A 19,166-nucleotide genomic window follows, 5' to 3' on the forward strand; every position below is an offset into this window, starting at 1 on the left:
CACGTTTCTTAGAAGGTTCATAATGAAATCTTTTACTATGTAGTGAGAAACTGAGGGAGTGTATTTATTGTGTCAGAGATGAGTCACAGCTTATTGGTCCAGTTTCAGTTTGAGATCTCTTACTCAGAACATAACCTGTCCTGGAGCAGGTTAGCCATGGAGCGTTAAGTTACAAAGGTGTTGAACTCTGCTAAAACCTGAGCCACTTTCATGGTGCCTAAAACCCAAGGATAGTACAAATTAAACTGAAATATATCTGGCTAGCCATGGTATAGGCCCCTGGTGTTTTCATGATCGGATTTGTATAGCTATCTGATCAGAGGAAACGCATGAAGTGACAAGGTGTAAACAGACCATAGATAGATAGATAGATAGATAGATAGATAGATAGATAGATAGATAGATAGATAGATAGATAGATAGATAGATAGATAGATAGATAGATAGATAGATAGATAGATAGATAGATAGATAGATAGAATCCGCAGTCTCCTTTAATGTCTTGTCGTGATTCTTTGTTTTCTGGTTTCTTTCATCTTCTTTTTTATCGTTCAATTGGAGGGAATAGGGGTGTCAGGAGGATCACAGCACACCGTCAATGCCACAGTCCCAGAGAGGAGGAGGATGGGGAGGAGGAGGGTTGTCCCATCCGCTGGTGATGGGTGACCACTTCCAATAGGATAGGAGGGGTTTACGGAAAGGTCTGTTATATTTGCTCTCACGCCGATTTTATTCGTTCATCTGCGACTATCATCTCGAAACGACAGCGCATGCATATAAGGTAAGTTTGCACGGGTCTCTCGGTCTCGCGGGCTATTGTTCGTTGCATACAACGATGCAACCGTGCACTAGTTCGTGCACTTCATTGACAAAGCAGAACATTATATTTTCGCTTTCTTAGCATTTGACTCAGGACTTGAATCGCCTCTCGAATATCGTGACTGTGTAGGCTGATGTAAGTTGCTACTTGCATCTGTTAACGTGTTGTCATCGTAGTTCCCGCGTATGATGATTCATGTATGATTCATGTAGCCGATGTAACAGTGATCTGTTAAAGTATCGATACAATTCAGTAAAATGAGTAAATATCTGCCTAGCTGTACTATTTGAAGTTCATCTCGTTTGGTCTAATGAAGTAGACCTGTTCAAACGATGCACAAGGCACGCGCAGGCTGTCAGTGAATCGTTAAGGTGTTTTTCAATGGAGACGTCATGTTACTGTATATTTTAACTAACGTAGGGTTGTTTTATCCTTAAACACAACGCTTTTTTCAGTGTTTAGGACCATAGGCTTGTGAATTATCTTAATTAACTTGATGAACTTCGTTGGCAGATACCTTTTCGCAGTTCTGCTGTGGGAAAAGTGTGATAGCTCATCATACAATCTCATGAATATTAATTGACGTTATACAAATTTCATGGACGTGCTATCAGACTAATATAACTGCGTGGTAATAAATGCACAATGAGGCAACGTGGTTCATTCATTCATCCCTTCTAATATCACCTGTATTATGGAGGAATATGGTTAAATGTTATATCGTTCTTAAAGGTATACCACATTACTTTACTTAATATTACTACCATTCCTTCAAAAATCAACTTTTTCATGTAGTTCAGCATATAGAGACAACTTGATTTATTGACTCCACTTGGGCTTTAAAGGATTAGTTCACTTTCAAATTAAAATTTTCTGATAATTTACTCACCCACATGTCATCAAAGATGTTCATGTCTTTCTTTCTTCAGTCGAAAAGAAATTAAGGTTTTTGATGAAAACATTCCAGGATTTTTCTCCATATAAGTGGACTTCAATGGAGCCCAAATGGTTTAAGGTCAAAATTACAGTTTCAGTGCAGCTTCAAAGAGCTCTACGCGATCCCAGACGAGGAATAAGGGTCTTATCTAGAGAAACCATCGCTCATTTTCTAAAAAACAAAAAAAACAAAACAAAATTATATACATTTTAACAATAAATGCTCATCCTGAACTAGCTCTCTTCTTCTATTAGAATTCTGGCAGTGTAGACACTGCGAAGTGTATCACTGCCCTCCACAGGTTAAAGTTTGAACTAATTGTTGTATACTTGCCCTAGCATATTGTATATGACAATTTAGTTCAAACTTTGACCTGTGGAGGGCAATAATACACTAAGCAGTATCTACACTGCTGGAATTCAAATAGAGAAGAAGAAGAGAGCTAGTTCAAGATGAGCATATGGTTAAAACGTATAAAAAATTTTATATTTTTTTTTTAGATAATGAGTGATGGTTTCTCTAGATAAGATCGCTGTAAACTGTAACTTTGACCTTCAACCATTTTTACTCCATTGAAGTCCACTATATGGAGAAAAGTCCTGGAAATGTTTTCATCAAAAACCTTAATTTCTTTTCGACTGAAGAAAGAAAGACTTGAACATCTTGGTTGACATGGGGGTAAGTAAATTATCAGGAAATTTTCATTTGAAAGTGAACTAATCCTTTAATGTTCACTTTCAAACAGTTACATTGAGAATAGCCTTTCTTTGTGACGACTTACTCTATATGAAAAAATTCTATGATGTAGGAATGTAGCCTTGAATAATAATTCCTGTTGACTCTTGGACTTTCCTATTGACTTTTTATTTTCAGGAGATAGGTCTAGTATTTGGTTCCACATTGAAACCTAATAGGACAAATTAAATGCATCTCACACTATGCGGTCTTCTCCTCACCAGCCCCATACAGCTCCCATCCTCATTTTCTCCAGCTCTGTCTCTCCGTCTCTTACCCTGACATGTACATTGTTCAATACTGTATTCTGCCATTCATTAAAAGTAGGCCTAGTGGACATCATTACAAGTACTGTATACTGGATCTGATGTTAGACATCATACCAATTAAAAAAGAACAGCTCATATGACCTTGTTTTACTTTTTTCAGACAAGATCGATGCAAACAAAAATAACAGCCTTGTTCTGCACAACGTGTTCTGGAGATGTTAGTTTATTGTTCTAACAATAAAACCGAAAAGCAATATTCCTTGAAAGTTAGATGTTTTATTAAAAATAACCAAATGGGAACTACTGTATACACTAACGTTAATGGAGCAACTCATATGCCCTTGTTATATATATTGTTTTCAGCCAAGACTGATGAAAACACAACTAACAAATTTTGGTCCTCAAAAGGTTTTGGGAATGTTAGTTTATGGTTCTAAAAAACCTAAAAAAGAATGTTCTTAGAATGTTAGATATTGGTTCCTCCTCAAAATAACCAGATGGAAAGTGAAATGTTCTTTGGAAAGTGTTGTGCCCTCTTGAGGTGAGACCATTAAAAAAAAAACAGCCATCTGTGTGCACCCCAATCAAATAATAACTGGGACGTGTTTTTGAGATCTAATTGTCTGATGTTTATGTATAAACATTGTGCAGTGTTGAGCTATCATTCTCCAATTTGTTTTACTAAGTGTTACATGAAGACTGTCTGTTTCTTACATGTAATTATATAATTCTTACATAACTGCTGAATCAATTGTGACATGGAACAAATCAAAGCTATTAATGCAGATAGAGAAACAAAGACTTGGCAAGTTGGCAGCCCCAGAGGCTGTTTGTTTTGCAATGATTTGGTGCAGTATGCCAGTGAATTGTATAGTTCACATAGACAGTGATGTTAAATAATTATACTGAGCATTGTAGTGAGTAAATTAATGAGTACACATCGCATAGCGTGGCATTGTGTTGTCCAGAGATTGTTTACCGCACAGAGCAAATGATTGTACAGGCCAGTGAGAGGCATCAGCTAATCTGCTTGCCCACAGGATATTACACTTAGTCAGGGGATTCAACAGGGGGTCCATGTTGGTATTGAAAACAAATCTCAAACACATTTTTGTGGGAAAAAAATTAAGTAAAAATACATTAAGTTAAAAAACATTTTAAAATATATTAAAATAGAAAAAAAATAATATTTAAATTATTTAAAATTATTTATATCCTCTACCACCCCCACCCCACAATTGGGATTATTGCTATTTTTTATTTATTTTTTTGTTAGGGAAATGCTGCTTAACATCTGTTTATACAGCCACCCTAAACGGACAAACACTCTACAGTGCGTTTCGTCACTATGTTGTTGTTCTACTAAAACGTTTGTGTTTTTGTGGCTTGCTTCGTCACTATGTTGAATACACACAAATAAGAAGTAGTAGTAGTAGTCGTCTGGTTTATTAGAAGCACAGACCGTGAACATGAGGCGAGATTGTGTCGGGTCGGCGAAGCTCAACTTGCAAGTGCGTAGAGGTGCCAGAGGGGGTTAGTGCTCGCCTCAAACACACAACTACAAGTCAATTAACCATCGTAAGGACTTAGAAAACTATTTATGAAGGTAAAAAAAGTTACTTAGTTCTGCTTTAAAGACCCCCTGTGGTGAAAATCAAGTTTTTCAAGTTATTTATATGTCTATGTGGTGTTTTTAATAAGGTTTAAGACAAACCATGTGCAAATTCATGTCAAACAAAAAACAAAAAAAGACAGTCTCAAACCCGCGGTTTGAAATCACTGGTGTCTGTGATATCACAGACTACCTTGCAACCAATCACGTCAACGTGCCAGCGGGCTTTAGCATATCATTCACAGCGAACTAGCAGGTTAGTCTAGAGAGAAGCCAGGTTATACCAATACATTTTTCTGTTGATATTAAAAATTGTGTAGATTTAGCAATATGGCATTTGTATGATGTATATTACGATGTTATTATGAACTATATGCCTTTCTCTACTGACGTTCTGAGTTGTTCAAAGCGTTTGGTAGCTGTCTGACTCTGAAATGATGATCGGGAACATGGTTTGTTATTTTTATCAACACATTTTTATCTGTTTGATAACAGCTAAAAATAGCAAAAGGCTAATCATATTAATTACCGTAATGTGTCCAATGTTGTAAAGAGCAATACCATTGTGCTGCGTTTACCTCAGTAAGTTGAGCACGTTAATCTCTGAGCTGGCGTGAGTGGAGGCGGGCCTAATTTGCATATTCAGTGATGCAAGGGTGTAGAGTTACATTCAAGCTAAATTAAGTAATGAAGAATTTTTTTCACAGTAAAAATGTGTCATTTTGATGATCAAAGATGAGTTTTAAGGGATAAAATTATTGACTACAGGGGGACTTTAAGTTATCAAGAATGACTTTGTAGGGAGTGTTTGAGCACTAAGGTACCTCACAAAACTGTGATAACGTCGCATCACATAGGCTTTTTTCGTAAGTTGAATACGGAAGGCGTAGGACGTAGTGAAAGCGTTTTGAACTGCGAGAGGCTTTACACTTTCTAAGTAAGTTGAATATGGAAGGCGGTCTGGCGGAAGCTAGATATTTTACTTTATAATTGGTTAAATATGGATATTTTTCTTACAAAAACACATCACGTCACCCTACCCCATCACGTTTACAGGGTTCAGTGTAAAAAAAAAAAAGAGCCGGTTTGCATTGTCATTGTCACAGTCATTTAATGCTGCTAATTGTTTTGGAAATTAAAAACCCTGCTTCTCAGAGCTTGACTGAATTTGAAATGGTTGGCAGAACAAAAATAAATAGATCCAATTGAAGAAGTCACAAGTCTCTGAGACCCTACATGATCTGTAAATATTTTGCTTTCATTAAATAAACATTAATGCTAGGACACATTATTTTATCAACCAAGTTAACATAACCATGTTTTTATTCAGGTCAGTGGTGGGACAGGAACGTCATTGTGGCTACACCATGTGGATATAAACAAGCACTGGTTCTGGTAATAAGATTGTGGAGCTGGTGAGCACCATGGAGTCTTTGTTTCAGCTCAGATAACATATTGTGTCTGACGTCTGACTCAATAAACAATACACGTCTGTTTGTCAGGAATACGGAACATGAAATGTGCACTTTTGGTGCCCAGCTATGGATTTTATAAGACCAGGCAACTGTACTGCTTAAAGTGAAATCAAAACATTACAAACATGTTGTGTTAGCAATATCGGCCTGCACAACCAGTTTTGATGGCTTTATATTTAATGTTGTATTCAGTCCTATGGTGGCTGGAGAAATAGATATTAAAATGTAAAATATAGATAATCATATCCCAGCTCACCTGTTCACACCTTTCCCCTTATGATTAGAGTTTATACCTGCTGTTATAAACTAGATGTAAAATAAATTTCCACCTAATTGAATTCATCACCTTATGTTGTAATTTTGCATAAATTCAAATGTTATCTTAGGAAATCTGTCCAACAAATTGAATACCTCCACCAAATAAGAGAAAGACGAGGGGAAAAAAGAAAAATAAGAAAGTGTGGACCTGAAATGTAAATTGCCTCATCAAGGTTCTGCATAAGAGGCCATGCAATCATTTTTCACCTTCTGCATAAAAACTGCATGAAAGTGAGGCAGAATCCATCAAGACCTCATTATTTATCTCCCCGACCTTAAACTACAAGTACTTTATTTGGGTGGAAAGGCAAATAAAAGGCAAACAGTTTTATCATTGATGATTTAGGCCGTCAGTACTATGAAACCCTGATTTTCCAATTGAAAGGGCAGTGATACACATGAAATGTAGAAAAACTATGACAATTCACTTGTAAAAGGTTTGGTCAACCACTCAATATAATGAAATACTGTATACTGTAAGTATCTGGATTAAACCAGAGGCTCTCAAGCAAACATCCAAATGGACCTCAAGATTTAAAAACGAGTATTAAAATAATCTTTCACCCCATAAACTGTTGAAGAATGGTTTCTATCTGGATAATTTTAGGGTTTCAAGCCTAATTTAAAAAGTGTGATTTTTAGACTTGGAAAAATGTAAATTGCTAAACTCTTAAAGATGCAGTATGGAATATTGACAGATAGTGTTCGAAAAGTGTACTGCAGTCCAAATTCAAAACATTGGAGAGGTTTGTTTCTCCCCACCCCCTCCATGTTTTAAAGGGGACCTACAGTATGATGCCCCTTTTACAAGATGTAATATAAGTCTCTGGTGTCCCCAGAATGTGTCTGTAATGTTTCAGCTCAAAATACCTCACAGATCATTTATTATAGCTTGTCAAATTTGCCTCTATTTGGTTGTGAGCAAAAACACATTGTTTGTGTGTGTGTCCCTTTAAATGCAAATGAGCTGCTGCTCCCGGCCCCCTTTCCAGAAGAGGGTGGAGCTTTAACAGCTCACGCTTTGGTTGCTCAACCACAAAGCTGAAGAATCTCACGCAGCCAAAATGATTATGGTCAATAACGGTGTTCAGCCTTACATTGTTCAAACCGGATTTGGACACTGATGGAGAGACTCAGGAAGAAGTTACTAATTTTTAGAATGCATCTGGATGTTTCTGAACGGTTAGTGGATAAATTTATGTAGTTACTGTGGAGTTGATTCAACTCATCAACTAGCATGTGCCATCGTGTTAATCTTTTGTGCAAATGCAGCATTGAATTGACCCTCGTTTGTGAAGCAGTCCGTCATAAAATGACGGCATGGTGATAAAAACCTCTTCTCTAAAGCAGCCCAACATGGCCTCACCGCCTTTGTTGTGTGTTCTCGGGGCCAGGGTTCATGTTCCATTTGTTGTAGTCCTTAAAAAGCAATTTCTGTAAAAGAAAATAACTCAGTTTGCATTGAATTTTGAGCTTTGTAACTTTGCAGACATTGTTTATGCTCAAACAGCAACATTACACACTAACTAAAGTTAAAAAAGTGAAATCATAATCAACCACCCCTTTAATATGCCTCTGGACCTAGAGCTTTTTAGAAGAAAGCTGAGGCTTTTTAGGTCAAGTAGAAGCTGCAGTCTCTGGCCTAGTTTCTTTTCTGGCTTCCGTGGCTACAATACGCTATGTTTTCTGCCAAATTGTAACCCAGAGTGTCAAAATACTATTGGGTAAATTGGCAATGGGCGGGATCACATAGACCAAAACAAAAACAGACATTCCGGCATGGAACACACATTTCAAGTAGAATAACTGTTTTTCGTAGAAACAAGTATGTGAACTTAGCATGTTTCCTGAATCTCTGCAAACATATTATGGTAATTTTGTGGTTTAGTACAGTCAAAAAAATTACATACCAGCAATTTCATGGGCATGTCTAAAATAAATAGGCCATACAATGTCCTAGTAATGCCAAGCTTTGAAATATTAAAATATTTTAGAAAAATAATTTTACTGAAGTTTGAGAGATTCATGCTTTAGACATTTAATAAACCATATGTGGAAAGGAGAAATATCAGGACTTTATTGCTGTTTTACACAACAGTTAGTTCCAGTGTCAGGACAGGTTCTGGACGTAAAAATTTTCATTTTCTCAATAGAGGAACTTTTTCAACAGCAAGACAAACCTGCTGAGAGCTACTACAAGGTTCTTAAGCTATATACTTATGTTGAAGTCATCAGCTTGCATTATTTTTTTTTTTAATTATGTTTTTACCATCTGAATTCTTGGTGAAAAACTACATTACCTGGATTCTGCAGAAAAATCTCTACCAATCAGAGAATTGCGATGAACAAATCCTGCCAGAACTGCGAATGACTTAATCAGTTTCTCTATGCTCTCAAGCTACTTCTCTATGTACATCTTTAAATCAATAGTTTTATATTTCTCCATTCAGTTATGTCATTCACAATGCCAAAAGCTGGAACTTTTCACTGTTTGTATCATTCCGCTTGTCTGTGTAGTTGGGATTTTTTCAATGAGTCATTCTTAAATTGTTACATCAGTAGATGTCTTTATGAATGAGTCATTGAATCATTCATTCAACCAACTCTTTAAAAAATACTGATACATTCAGGAACGAAACAATAAACTTTGAATTAGTCATTGAATCGTTCACATGATTTGTACAAAAACACTGACCTGGTGTCAAGGTTCTGCTGCAGCTTCATTTGGAGCTGTTTTGTTGGCAGAGCAAACCCAGATGAAGCTCTGTAACTAGCAATAATGTGTCTGTTGTATAAAAAGCAGTATAACACAATCATGCTGCCTTCTTGTTACTCCAATAACTTATTGTATCTGCAATGACCTAAGGCGTCATTGCTAATTCTAACTAGACACTTTTGAATTAGTAACGGAGGCTCTGAATCATCTTTCGAACTAGCAATGGCAAGTAAGTACAACTCACAAGAGAGTCTTTGTTACGCTCCTTTGTTTTTCCTTGTTTAAACTTGCAGGAGTGTGTTATGGCCGTAAATCAGCTGTGCTTTTGCTCATGTGATATTGACTTATCTTAGGAGTAGCTTCAAAACCCATCGTGTTTCCTTGTTATTTTACATGTGGTTGCAGCCCAAATTAGGTCAGGTTAGTTCTGCCAAATACATGTGTGGCAAGGCAAGGCAAGTTTATTTATATAGCACATTTCATACAGTTACAGTTACAATTGAAACAATGCATTAAACCAAGTAATCATACATAACTAGGACAGCAAAGTAAATAGACTTATCAGCTTTTAAAAGGGAGTAGAAAACATTTCCCATATCGTTTGTTATTGACTTCAAAGGTTTTGTGTCTAATCAAACTCTATGGAGATCAAATACTCTTAGCAGAAGCTATAAATATTTGCTCCAGTGTTTATCCATGTGTTAGGCTGGTAAATCACACTTATGCTGTGTTTTTACATTTACAAAATCATAAATGTAAACACCAGCCTTACTATAAGTTAAGTTTTTAATATTATTATTATGTAGAATTGAACAAGATGCCTTTTAAAAAGGACCCATTTTTTTGTTTGTTTTTACATTTTCAACTTCTTTAGTGTGTAATGTTGCTGTTTGAGCATGAAAAAGGTTTTGAAAATTACAAAGCACAAATTTCACTCCAAAAAAAGTGGGCCTGGATGAGTTGCATTAGTAGGGTGTTGAAACCCGTGGTTATGGGAAGGAGCGTGACATTTCTGAAACACACTCAAAGGGGTTGACCAATCACAATACACTGACCCGGCCGACCAAAAGGAAGGAGGGGCTTCACAGAAACAGGAACTAAACAGAGCGTTACTGGCAGACTGGGAAAAGAGGTGCTGCAATAATGTAAAATGTGAATGTGAAAAATGTGAAAAAAAAAAAATCAAGCATGAAAACCATGAAAAAGGCATAATACGGTCATCTTTAATTAAGAATGCATGCAAAAATTATGGAGGGAAAATGTACTATAGGCAAAAGAAACATTTCCATGCCTTAGTTGGTTAAAAAAAAAATAATGCTTGGAAAAAGTTCAATATTTCAGCTGGACAGGGATCTCTAAGGCAGGGGACAGAGCCATCTGGTGTGGCTCAGGAACACAAAGTCATACAGTGATCCAGTCAGACTTCTGATCTCAGTGCCAAAGAGACATTGTTGTGGCACTGTTTGAAAACTGTGATTCACTATCATCATCTGACCAACCTAAACAAGCTTGAAGAAATCTGCTACAAGGATAGACAGATATTATTAACAAACTACTATATATGCAACAATGGCAGGTAACCCAATATTCTTTGAAACATTTTTTTTAGCTATATTAGTCTATTTCTTTTTGTTCTATTACTATTTTAAAATTAAACCCAAATAAGATAATTGAGCAGTGATAATGTAAGATAATAAAACATAAAAACAATAAATGTTTTGTCCCAACTGCTGTCCCAAGCCCTTTCAATCCTCTTGTGATTCTATGCTTTGGTGAAGTAAAGCCATTTTTAAATGTCAGGTAGTAGTCCACTGTGGAGCCAGCATTTGTGGGGCCCTATCATACACCTGGCGCAATGCAGCGCCGTGTGCGACTTAAGTGTTTTTTGCTAGTTTCAGTTATTATTTTCACATCCTGCGCCACGTTGTTTAAATAGCAAATGCATTTTGTGCCCATTTGTGTGCCCATAGGCGTGCTGGTCTGAAAACGAGGTGTGTTCAGGTGTATTGTTGGCGCTTTACTATTTTGAGGCAACTGACCAATTTAAACCTGATCTAAAGTCAATGGTGCAATATTTGTTTTATTATTTAAAGAGCATGTTAGTAATATATGCGCCTATATGCGGGTGCACAACATGCGTACACACACAGGTACACGCAGCACACAAACATGCCAAATATTAAAAGTAAAAGGATTACAATGTATGCTTTGGTGGAATCCGGCTTTTCCCGTAGATGGTCTGCTCGTGCACAAGGTTAAAATGCTTCCTTTATTTTTTTCGCTTGCAAATTCCGCCATGTAAATAGCAAATCTGCCATAGCGTGAGCGCCAATGGCTTTTAAGGGAATGGGAGATGAGACTCTGATTGGTTTATTGCATGTTACACTCAAAACACACCCATTACTCATTACGAGAATAGGGACAACCCTTTTAGACCAAGCGCGCCAACTATTTCATACTGTCTTATAAACTTGCATTGTTTGAAAATATAAACAAAACAGATATGTCAGATATGTACTCAACTAATTTTGAGTATCTGAATTTTTGTGTAGGCTAGTCCATTGGTAGCGTACCTAGGAATTTACATCAAATCTACTTTACACTTTCCCCGCCATTCACTGAATTTTCCGGCTATCCATGTTTTGGCTGTTTTACAGCAAGGGGCGCTATTACAAATCTTCTAGTACAGAATCTCCAGATCAAAACACAGGTAAAGAAGAAGCAGAAACAACTGATAGAAGATTGCTTACGCAAATTTAAAACAAAGCGATCATCAAGTATGAAACAGAATATAAATCAAAACTGCCTAACGTTACTGAATGAAATGTCGAACCCATGAAGAGGAGACGACTGTGGAGCTTTGGGGTGTTGACTTGAACTACTCCATCATCTTTCTGAATCTGATCTGTACGTCTTTGAATAAAAAAAAAATTCTCAGCTTTTTGTTTAAAATGTTGCTTTTGGTTATTATGAAACTTACCCACATCCAAGTGTTGATAAAAAAAGAATGCATGAAGCTAGAATAAAATGTTTTTTAAAATGGAAAGAGTTAAAGTTTAAGGTATATTTCAAGTTAATAAGATAATAAGATTATAGTAGTATACTAAAAGTACAGAAATAATTTATAAATAGTAAACTATAAGTATGTTATGTTAACTACATAAAACTTACAAGTATACTTGCCGTATAAAACTACTAAACTAGAAGTTTACTGAGTACACTTCAAAGTGTACTTTCATAAACTAAAAAAAATCTACAAGTATTAAAATAGTAAATTGCTACAGATGCAGTACAAATGAGAAATTTAGTTGTGAACTAGTTGTGCACTTAAAGTTTACTACTGTTACACTTATACTACACTTAAAAATATACTTTCATATACTAAAAACTGAGCCAAATGAGTCCTACACAGTATTGAAATAGTACACTTACAATTTTACTGCTAGTACATTGATATTAGTATACTTCATAAAGTAAAAATATACTTGAACATTAGCCTACTTAAGTATACTTCCTAAAATTAACTTGAACTTCTTTTTTTGTGAGGGGTGCCATCACATGCAAACAAACAAGAATAAGTGGTGTCAGTCAGTGTACAAATACTGAAAACCCAAAATGTGTGTTTTTCTTTTAGTGCTGGGCGGTATACCGGTTCATACCGAATACCGGTATTTATTTTTGTTATGATATGAATTATGATGATACCGCAATACCGGTATGTGTCGCTTAACCAACGTTTAGGACGCGGCGCAGCCCGTCACTGTTTGAGGTGTGAGAGCACGAGCACATGCTGAGATCACAGCCTATGGTAAGTCCGAAATCACCCCTAAAGCCTCATTCACTATTCCCTACGTTATCCACTTATATTGTTCACTTGAAAGAGTGAATGAAAACGAGTGAGTGAATTCGGAAAGCCGTTGTGTGTTCATCGGCTGTACACTCGTTATTGCGGTGCAATGTTGGATTGAATGAGTGCACTCAATAATGTCCACTATGGTTTCGGACACCGCTACAAATGGCTGGCCCTTCAAATAATGCCATATTTGAGGTTCTAGGGAGCGATTTCGGATTCAGCCCTTGATTACAGAGGAGAATTCAAACAAAAAGCGGCGCGCGAGATAGAGCGGTTTCTGCTCGGATCGCCGTGATGAGGTTATCAACGTTCTCCACATGGATCATATTATATAGACCTGAGCGAGCGTGTTTAAGTTTTTTAATGGACCTATTTCATATAGCTACTCTAGTGCTCTAAACATGAACCAGCAGCGTGTATGCGCACATATTTCATCACGTCTTCTTCAAATGAAATGTAACGTTATGCAAAGGACGCTGAACTGTACGTCTGATCACGACCGCGATGACACGATGGGTTATTCTGCTACACAGAAGACGATGTAAGTTAAATAGACTGACAATTCAAAGAAGAATGGGCAAAAATTGAACTGCTTTATTCTTTCTGTGTTAAACTTACGTGTGTCATTTGTTCAGAGACTGTAGTGCTCTTAAATGTACTGAAAATATCCTTAGACAGTTTAAATGTTCTTCGGCGTTTCTCCCTCGTTTTGGCAGTTTGTTGTTAGGGTTAGATTTTTAAAATGCTTAAAGTGCCCTCAACTCTTTTTTTTTTCTTCTATCTCCATGGTCATATTTTAATATTCATGTGTCTGTAATAAGTGTGTTGCAGGTCAGTGTTCTATTGGTTGTTGTCTCCCCACAGCATCATTTTGTGGGGCTTTGTAAACCTGTATTAACTCTAGCGTGGAATTTTTCTACAATATTCTCTCATCATTCTAGTCAATCTACTGCAGTATTTCCTCTCAATCAGTAGAAAATGTGGTTAACGCCCGGTCATGCATAGGGGGAGGGGAAAAAAGGTCATATAGGCCTACCGTGAAACCGATATAATTTTGAAAAATACCGTGATATAAATTTTTGGTCATACAGCCCAGCACTATTTTCTTTACTATTTTCCATTTAATTTCCATTAATAACAAACTGTCTGTCCATTCCATACCATTTAGATGAACAATCATTATACTCAACGAAAGGATGCAAATTGCCTTTAACTGTTACCAATACGTTAATCATCATTAATATATACATTTTGCACTTCTTGGATCCTGCTGTTTACAAAAGTTTGATGTTTTTGTTTTGAGTTTGCTGTTTTGTATTTGAGTAAACATAAACAAACCTACAATGTGAAAACTCAATCAATATGAAATATAGTATATTTTAGAACTTTTCTTGTGAGATAGAATGACCTAATTTGATGTTTATTTGGTTTTTATTGTCTAGTTTCATGTTACTTAACACAAGAAAGTAATATCAAAACTGATCAAAAAAGTGACTTTTAATTTGTAAATTGGCCCAGTGGATGGTTTGATGAAGAATTATGCTAATGTTGTTGTTTTTTTCTTCTGGCTACAGTTCACAGCAGAAGTCCATTTGTATGCTGGTGGAGAGTCCCAGGAGACAGAAGAAACTTCTGAGCTGCAGCTGTCAGCAGAGAACATGAGGAAGAGCCGGAGTGTCTTGGCAGTGACACCTATAGATGTGAGACATTTTACTTTTGTGCTTAAACATGAATAGAGGATAATGCTATGCTGAGATTTTTCTTTCTTTTCTACCCCAACACCCATTATTTTAGAAGTTTAGATGCGATTTAGACATTTAACAAAATCACATGTTGGTTTTTGCCCTTGAGATATTTGCCCTTGTACAACTGTGTTACATGAGGAGATACAGCCAGGATTTCTGTGCAATAACATGGTGTGCTCTTCGATTTCTTGAGAAAGAACTAAAACAATCAAAAAAGCTCTAGGCAAGCCTGGCCACAAGAACATAAACAACCAATTAACCACACAAACCCACACACTCATACGCATATTATTAATAGCTATTTATGAGGGACATGGGAAAAAATGGCATGTACCATAAAACCTTAACAGAAAAAGAAGGACAGAACAGAGGTGAAAAAGGGCAGTCATTCATGTTTTTAATTACCTGAACTATGCTGGTGGTAACCAAATTAGGCTTAACGTTTTAACAGTCTTTGAATTGTAGTTTGCATAAAGTATATTACTGAAACTCTGTTTCTTCCCCAAAATAATTATTCTCCATTTAGGGTTAGTTTAAGTCATTGTAGAGACAAATAACAAGCATTTGCTACCTATTTTAATTCCAAAATGTTGGCTTAACTTTTTTCTTTTGTCCTTTAGAAATTGATTTGATTATGAAAAGTGCTCTGCAGCTACAGGAAAGGTTCTGGCAAGGTTCTCTCAAAGTTATGAACTCACATTATTCCAGTAATAACGTTAACAGAACATTTGCTCATCTGGTTTTTAATAATGCTCTTTAAACATTAGCACAAAAACATTATTTATACATAGTTCATTGAAATTTTTTTTAATTTTTTTTTTTATTCTGAAACATTTTAGTTGGATGTTCGTCTAACATTTTTTAAATGTTACAACTTGTTTCAGAATGTTCAGAGAACATTCATAAGTAACATTCCTATAATGTTTGCAAAATGGTAAAATAGAATTTTCCCTTAAATGATTAGTTGACTTTCAAATTTACTCACCCCCATGTCATCCAAGATGTCCATGTCTTTCTTTCTTAAGTTGAAAAGAAATGAAGATTTTTGATGAAAACATTCCAGGATTTTTCTCCTTATAGTGGACTTCAATGGAGCCCAAACGGTTGAAGGTCAAAATTACAGTTTCAGTGCAGCTTCAAAGCGTTCTACACAATCCCAGACGAGGAATAAGGGTCTTATTTAGAGAAACCATCACTCATTTTCTAAAAAAATAAAAAAATATTATATATGTTTTAACCATAAATGCTCATCTTGAACTAGCTCTCTTCTTCTTCTCTATTTGAATTTCGGCAGTGTAGACACTGCCCTCCACAGGTCAAAGTTTGAACTAATTGTTACATACTTGCATTAGAATATTGTATATGACAATTTAGTTCAAACTTTGACCTGTGGAGGGCAGTAATACACTTAGCAGCGTCTACACTGCTGGAATTCAAATAGAGAAGAAGAAGAGACATTCAGAAGAACCAAAGACAATAGTGTCATTATTCAGCTCATTTTAGTTCAGTGTTGTTTCAGTTCAGTTCAGTGCAAAGTTAATCAGTTAAGAAATTATTAACATTAAAATGATATCACTTAATGAAATATATGTTATGAATTGATTTTTTACTGTAAACATAATGGGATATTTTTACAGTGTACAATAAACAGTGATGTATTCTTTCACCGTATTATTTGTTAACAGCCACAGTGGACATTTTCGCAGCTGGACAAACAGACCACATGTCCGCCGCAAGCTGTATTTGTCCAATCAATGTTATTGACATTGTAAATATGCAAAAATAGATGTACAGTGTGAAACACTTTTAAGCGTGAAAAGCCAGTGTGATACTCTGGTTACTAGATATAGCTCAGATTCCCTTTTTTGATTTAAATGCACTACTAATAATAATATCTAGAGCTATAAATTTGTATTTCAAAGACCACAAAATTTGTTCAGAAATAATATTTTCATAACTTAAAGGGAACGTTAGCAAAATGTTTTTTAGAACATATTTTTGTTAGCTGGGTCTATGACAGTTGTTTTCTTTGGAAAAATGTGCACCAATAAATTGTTCACAATAGGACCAGATACATTTTTTCAAGTAAATTTGCTACATTTTGATTTCATGTTGGCTTTATTATGCAGAGGCAACTGTATTGATTTCTCAGAATGTTAAAACTGTCACTCAGTGATGCTTTCAAGGCATCGTTCTGTTTAGTTCAATAACCCAGAACTTCTGGCTCAGCCGATGGCATGTTTTTGAAACGGAACAATCGGTTTGTCAGAAAAATTATTGATGTGACTGTATGGCGGAAGCAGCACTGAAAGTGTTTGGGTAAACGGTCGTTATTTCTCCATCTGGTGTAGCATTAGTCACACAGAAATGAAATACATGACCTTTAAAGAAAAGAGTACTCAGTATATTGCTAGCCAATATGACAGTCTTTTTTTTTTTTTTTTTTTTGTCTTTCAAAAGTAAAAAAGCTGTTACATTGTACATTTAAGTTGGCTCTCAGTAAAGCCTTTCATAGATGGAGAATTCATAAAACATCCACAAAGTTCTGGATTAGGTTCCTTTACACAGAGGAACAGTATTCACACGCATGTGCAAACAGACAATTCACTTCAATAGTTGCACAATGAAGTGAAGAAATGATGCTGATATTGATTGTCTGAAAAGGCCGTTCTCACCTTTCTTCGCTATCGCTCAGTGAAAGCTGGACACTCATCTCTCCTGCCTATGATTACCGTCCACATCTGCACACTCTATGGCAGCAACCCTATAACCCTGTTTATTCTCTAGAACAAGTGCATCTGATTACTTACTGAGACTTTCTCAGCCAAGAGTGGAGGCTGAGTTTGAGTTTTTCTTCAGATGTCGGTGTAAAAAGACTGCAAATATTTTTGTAAACGTGCACGCTGTTCATACTGCGTTTATAGAACCTTATACAATCTTTCCAGGGCAGTGATGTAACAAACTAGATTTGTTCTAAAAGAATGTGAGTGGTATTTGTCTCTGAAAAAGTTGGGCGTTATGGATGATTCTGAAGTGTTTCTGAAGCATTTTATCACACTGATATAGGAGGGTTGCTTATTGGCCCAAGTCAAAAAGGTGCCAAAAGTATACACTGTGAAACTTTGTGGTGCTAGAATGTTAAAGAAAGTTTAGCAACAGACAATGAATCATACATTGTAAAATATGGTAGTATTTTTTAAAGAAAAAGACGGTAAAAATTGATTCAGCATGACATTATAAGTAATTTTACTGTCAAATGCATGATGTTTGGAAGGAAAAACGATGAACTGCCATATAATTTATGTTGAAAAACAGTAAAAGGACAATCCCATGCATTCCTTGCATGACACATCACATACAGTGCTCTATGCATATATTTAATTTAAATAGTTTGTGTTTTTTCTCCATTTTCTCATTTTTGTTACATTTTTGTCACAGCAATGTACATTCAGGTGTTTTGTTACATTTTCTGTTATTTAGTTAATGTTTATTGAATTATTTTAGTATTTTGTGTGTTTGACCCTGTGCACCATATTTTATGAACAGGCCACTTACAATTAACTCTGATTAATCATGTGGCTTTCTATTGTACTGCCTGTATTATTATTGTGGTTATCAGTACATTTTGAAGAAAAAATCAAATTTGGGAAGTTTAAGTAGAGTATATTAAAGGGTGCAATGTGTAAATTTTAGGAGGATCTATTGACCTATAACTATGTTTTCAGTGGTGTATAAAGACCTTACATAATGAACCATTATGTTTTTATTACCTTAGAATGAGCCATTTCTATCTACATACACCGCGCTTCCTCTTACATGTTAAGTCGCCATTTTGTGCTGGCATGTTTCTACAGTAGCCCTAAATGGACAAACTGCTCAACAGAACGCGTTTGATTGACTAGCTAGTCTCTTCTGTCTCAGACGATGGGATATTTGCTCTGTGTTGGCCACCGTAGCTTCTCTATACTGCAATTCACAACCTCACCGCTAGATGCTGCTAAAATTTACAAACTACACCTTTAAGTCAAGTCACATTTATTAATATGCACTTATACAATATATATTGTTTCAAAGCATCTTAACATTAATAAACAGGAAAATAGCAATGTTAATGTTGCAAAATTCATGAAACAAATTCAATTTCAGCTATAAAGCAGCTCTACCAAAGACAATAGTGTCATTATTCAGCTCATATTAGTTCAATGTTGATTCAGTTCAGTTCAATAACAATGCAAAGTTAATCAGTTATAAAATTAATAACATTAAAATGATATCACTAAATGAAAAATAAGTTACGGATTGTAAAATATACAGGTACCATCCCATAATATCTGAAACATTGTCACCATATTTTTACAGTAAGTTTTTTTTTTACTTCAGATTTAATGGGATATTTTTACAGTGTACAATAAACAGTAATGTAAATATTCTTTCACCATATTATTTGTTAAAAGCCACAGTGAACATTTTCGCAGCTGGACAAGTGCCGTGAGCTGTATTTGTCCAATCAATCTTATTGACATTGTAAATATGTAAAATAGATACAGTGTGAAACAATTTTAAGTGCAAAATGCCAGTGTGATACTCTGGTTACTAGATAATATCTAGAGCTACTTATGAAATTTGTATTTCAAAGAACACACAATTAACTATCAATTTCTCACATATTAAAACATTAGTAGTCTG

General features: G+C 35.6%; 1 protein-coding gene across 2 annotated transcripts in view; it reads left to right on the plus strand.

The window, feature by feature from the left end:
* The first annotated feature begins 716 nt into the window (after nucleotides 1–716).
* The window catches only part of pde4bb (phosphodiesterase 4B, cAMP-specific b), a 67,037-nt gene continuing 48,587 nt past the window's right edge, over nucleotides 717–19,166 (plus strand). For both annotated transcript variants that reach the window (XM_067362062.1, XM_067362064.1), the window contains exons 1-2: nucleotides 717–781; nucleotides 14,310–14,435. In XM_067362062.1, coding sequence (XP_067218163.1) covers nucleotides 14,394–14,435 — 42 coding nt within the window. In that variant the 5' untranslated portion in view covers nucleotides 717–781; nucleotides 14,310–14,393. The remainder of the gene's footprint in view (nucleotides 782–14,309; nucleotides 14,436–19,166) is intronic.

This window comes from Chanodichthys erythropterus, chromosome 16, assembly GCF_024489055.1.
Source record: "Chanodichthys erythropterus isolate Z2021 chromosome 16, ASM2448905v1, whole genome shotgun sequence".
Classification (NCBI taxonomy): Eukaryota; Metazoa; Chordata; class Actinopteri; order Cypriniformes; family Xenocyprididae; genus Chanodichthys; species Chanodichthys erythropterus.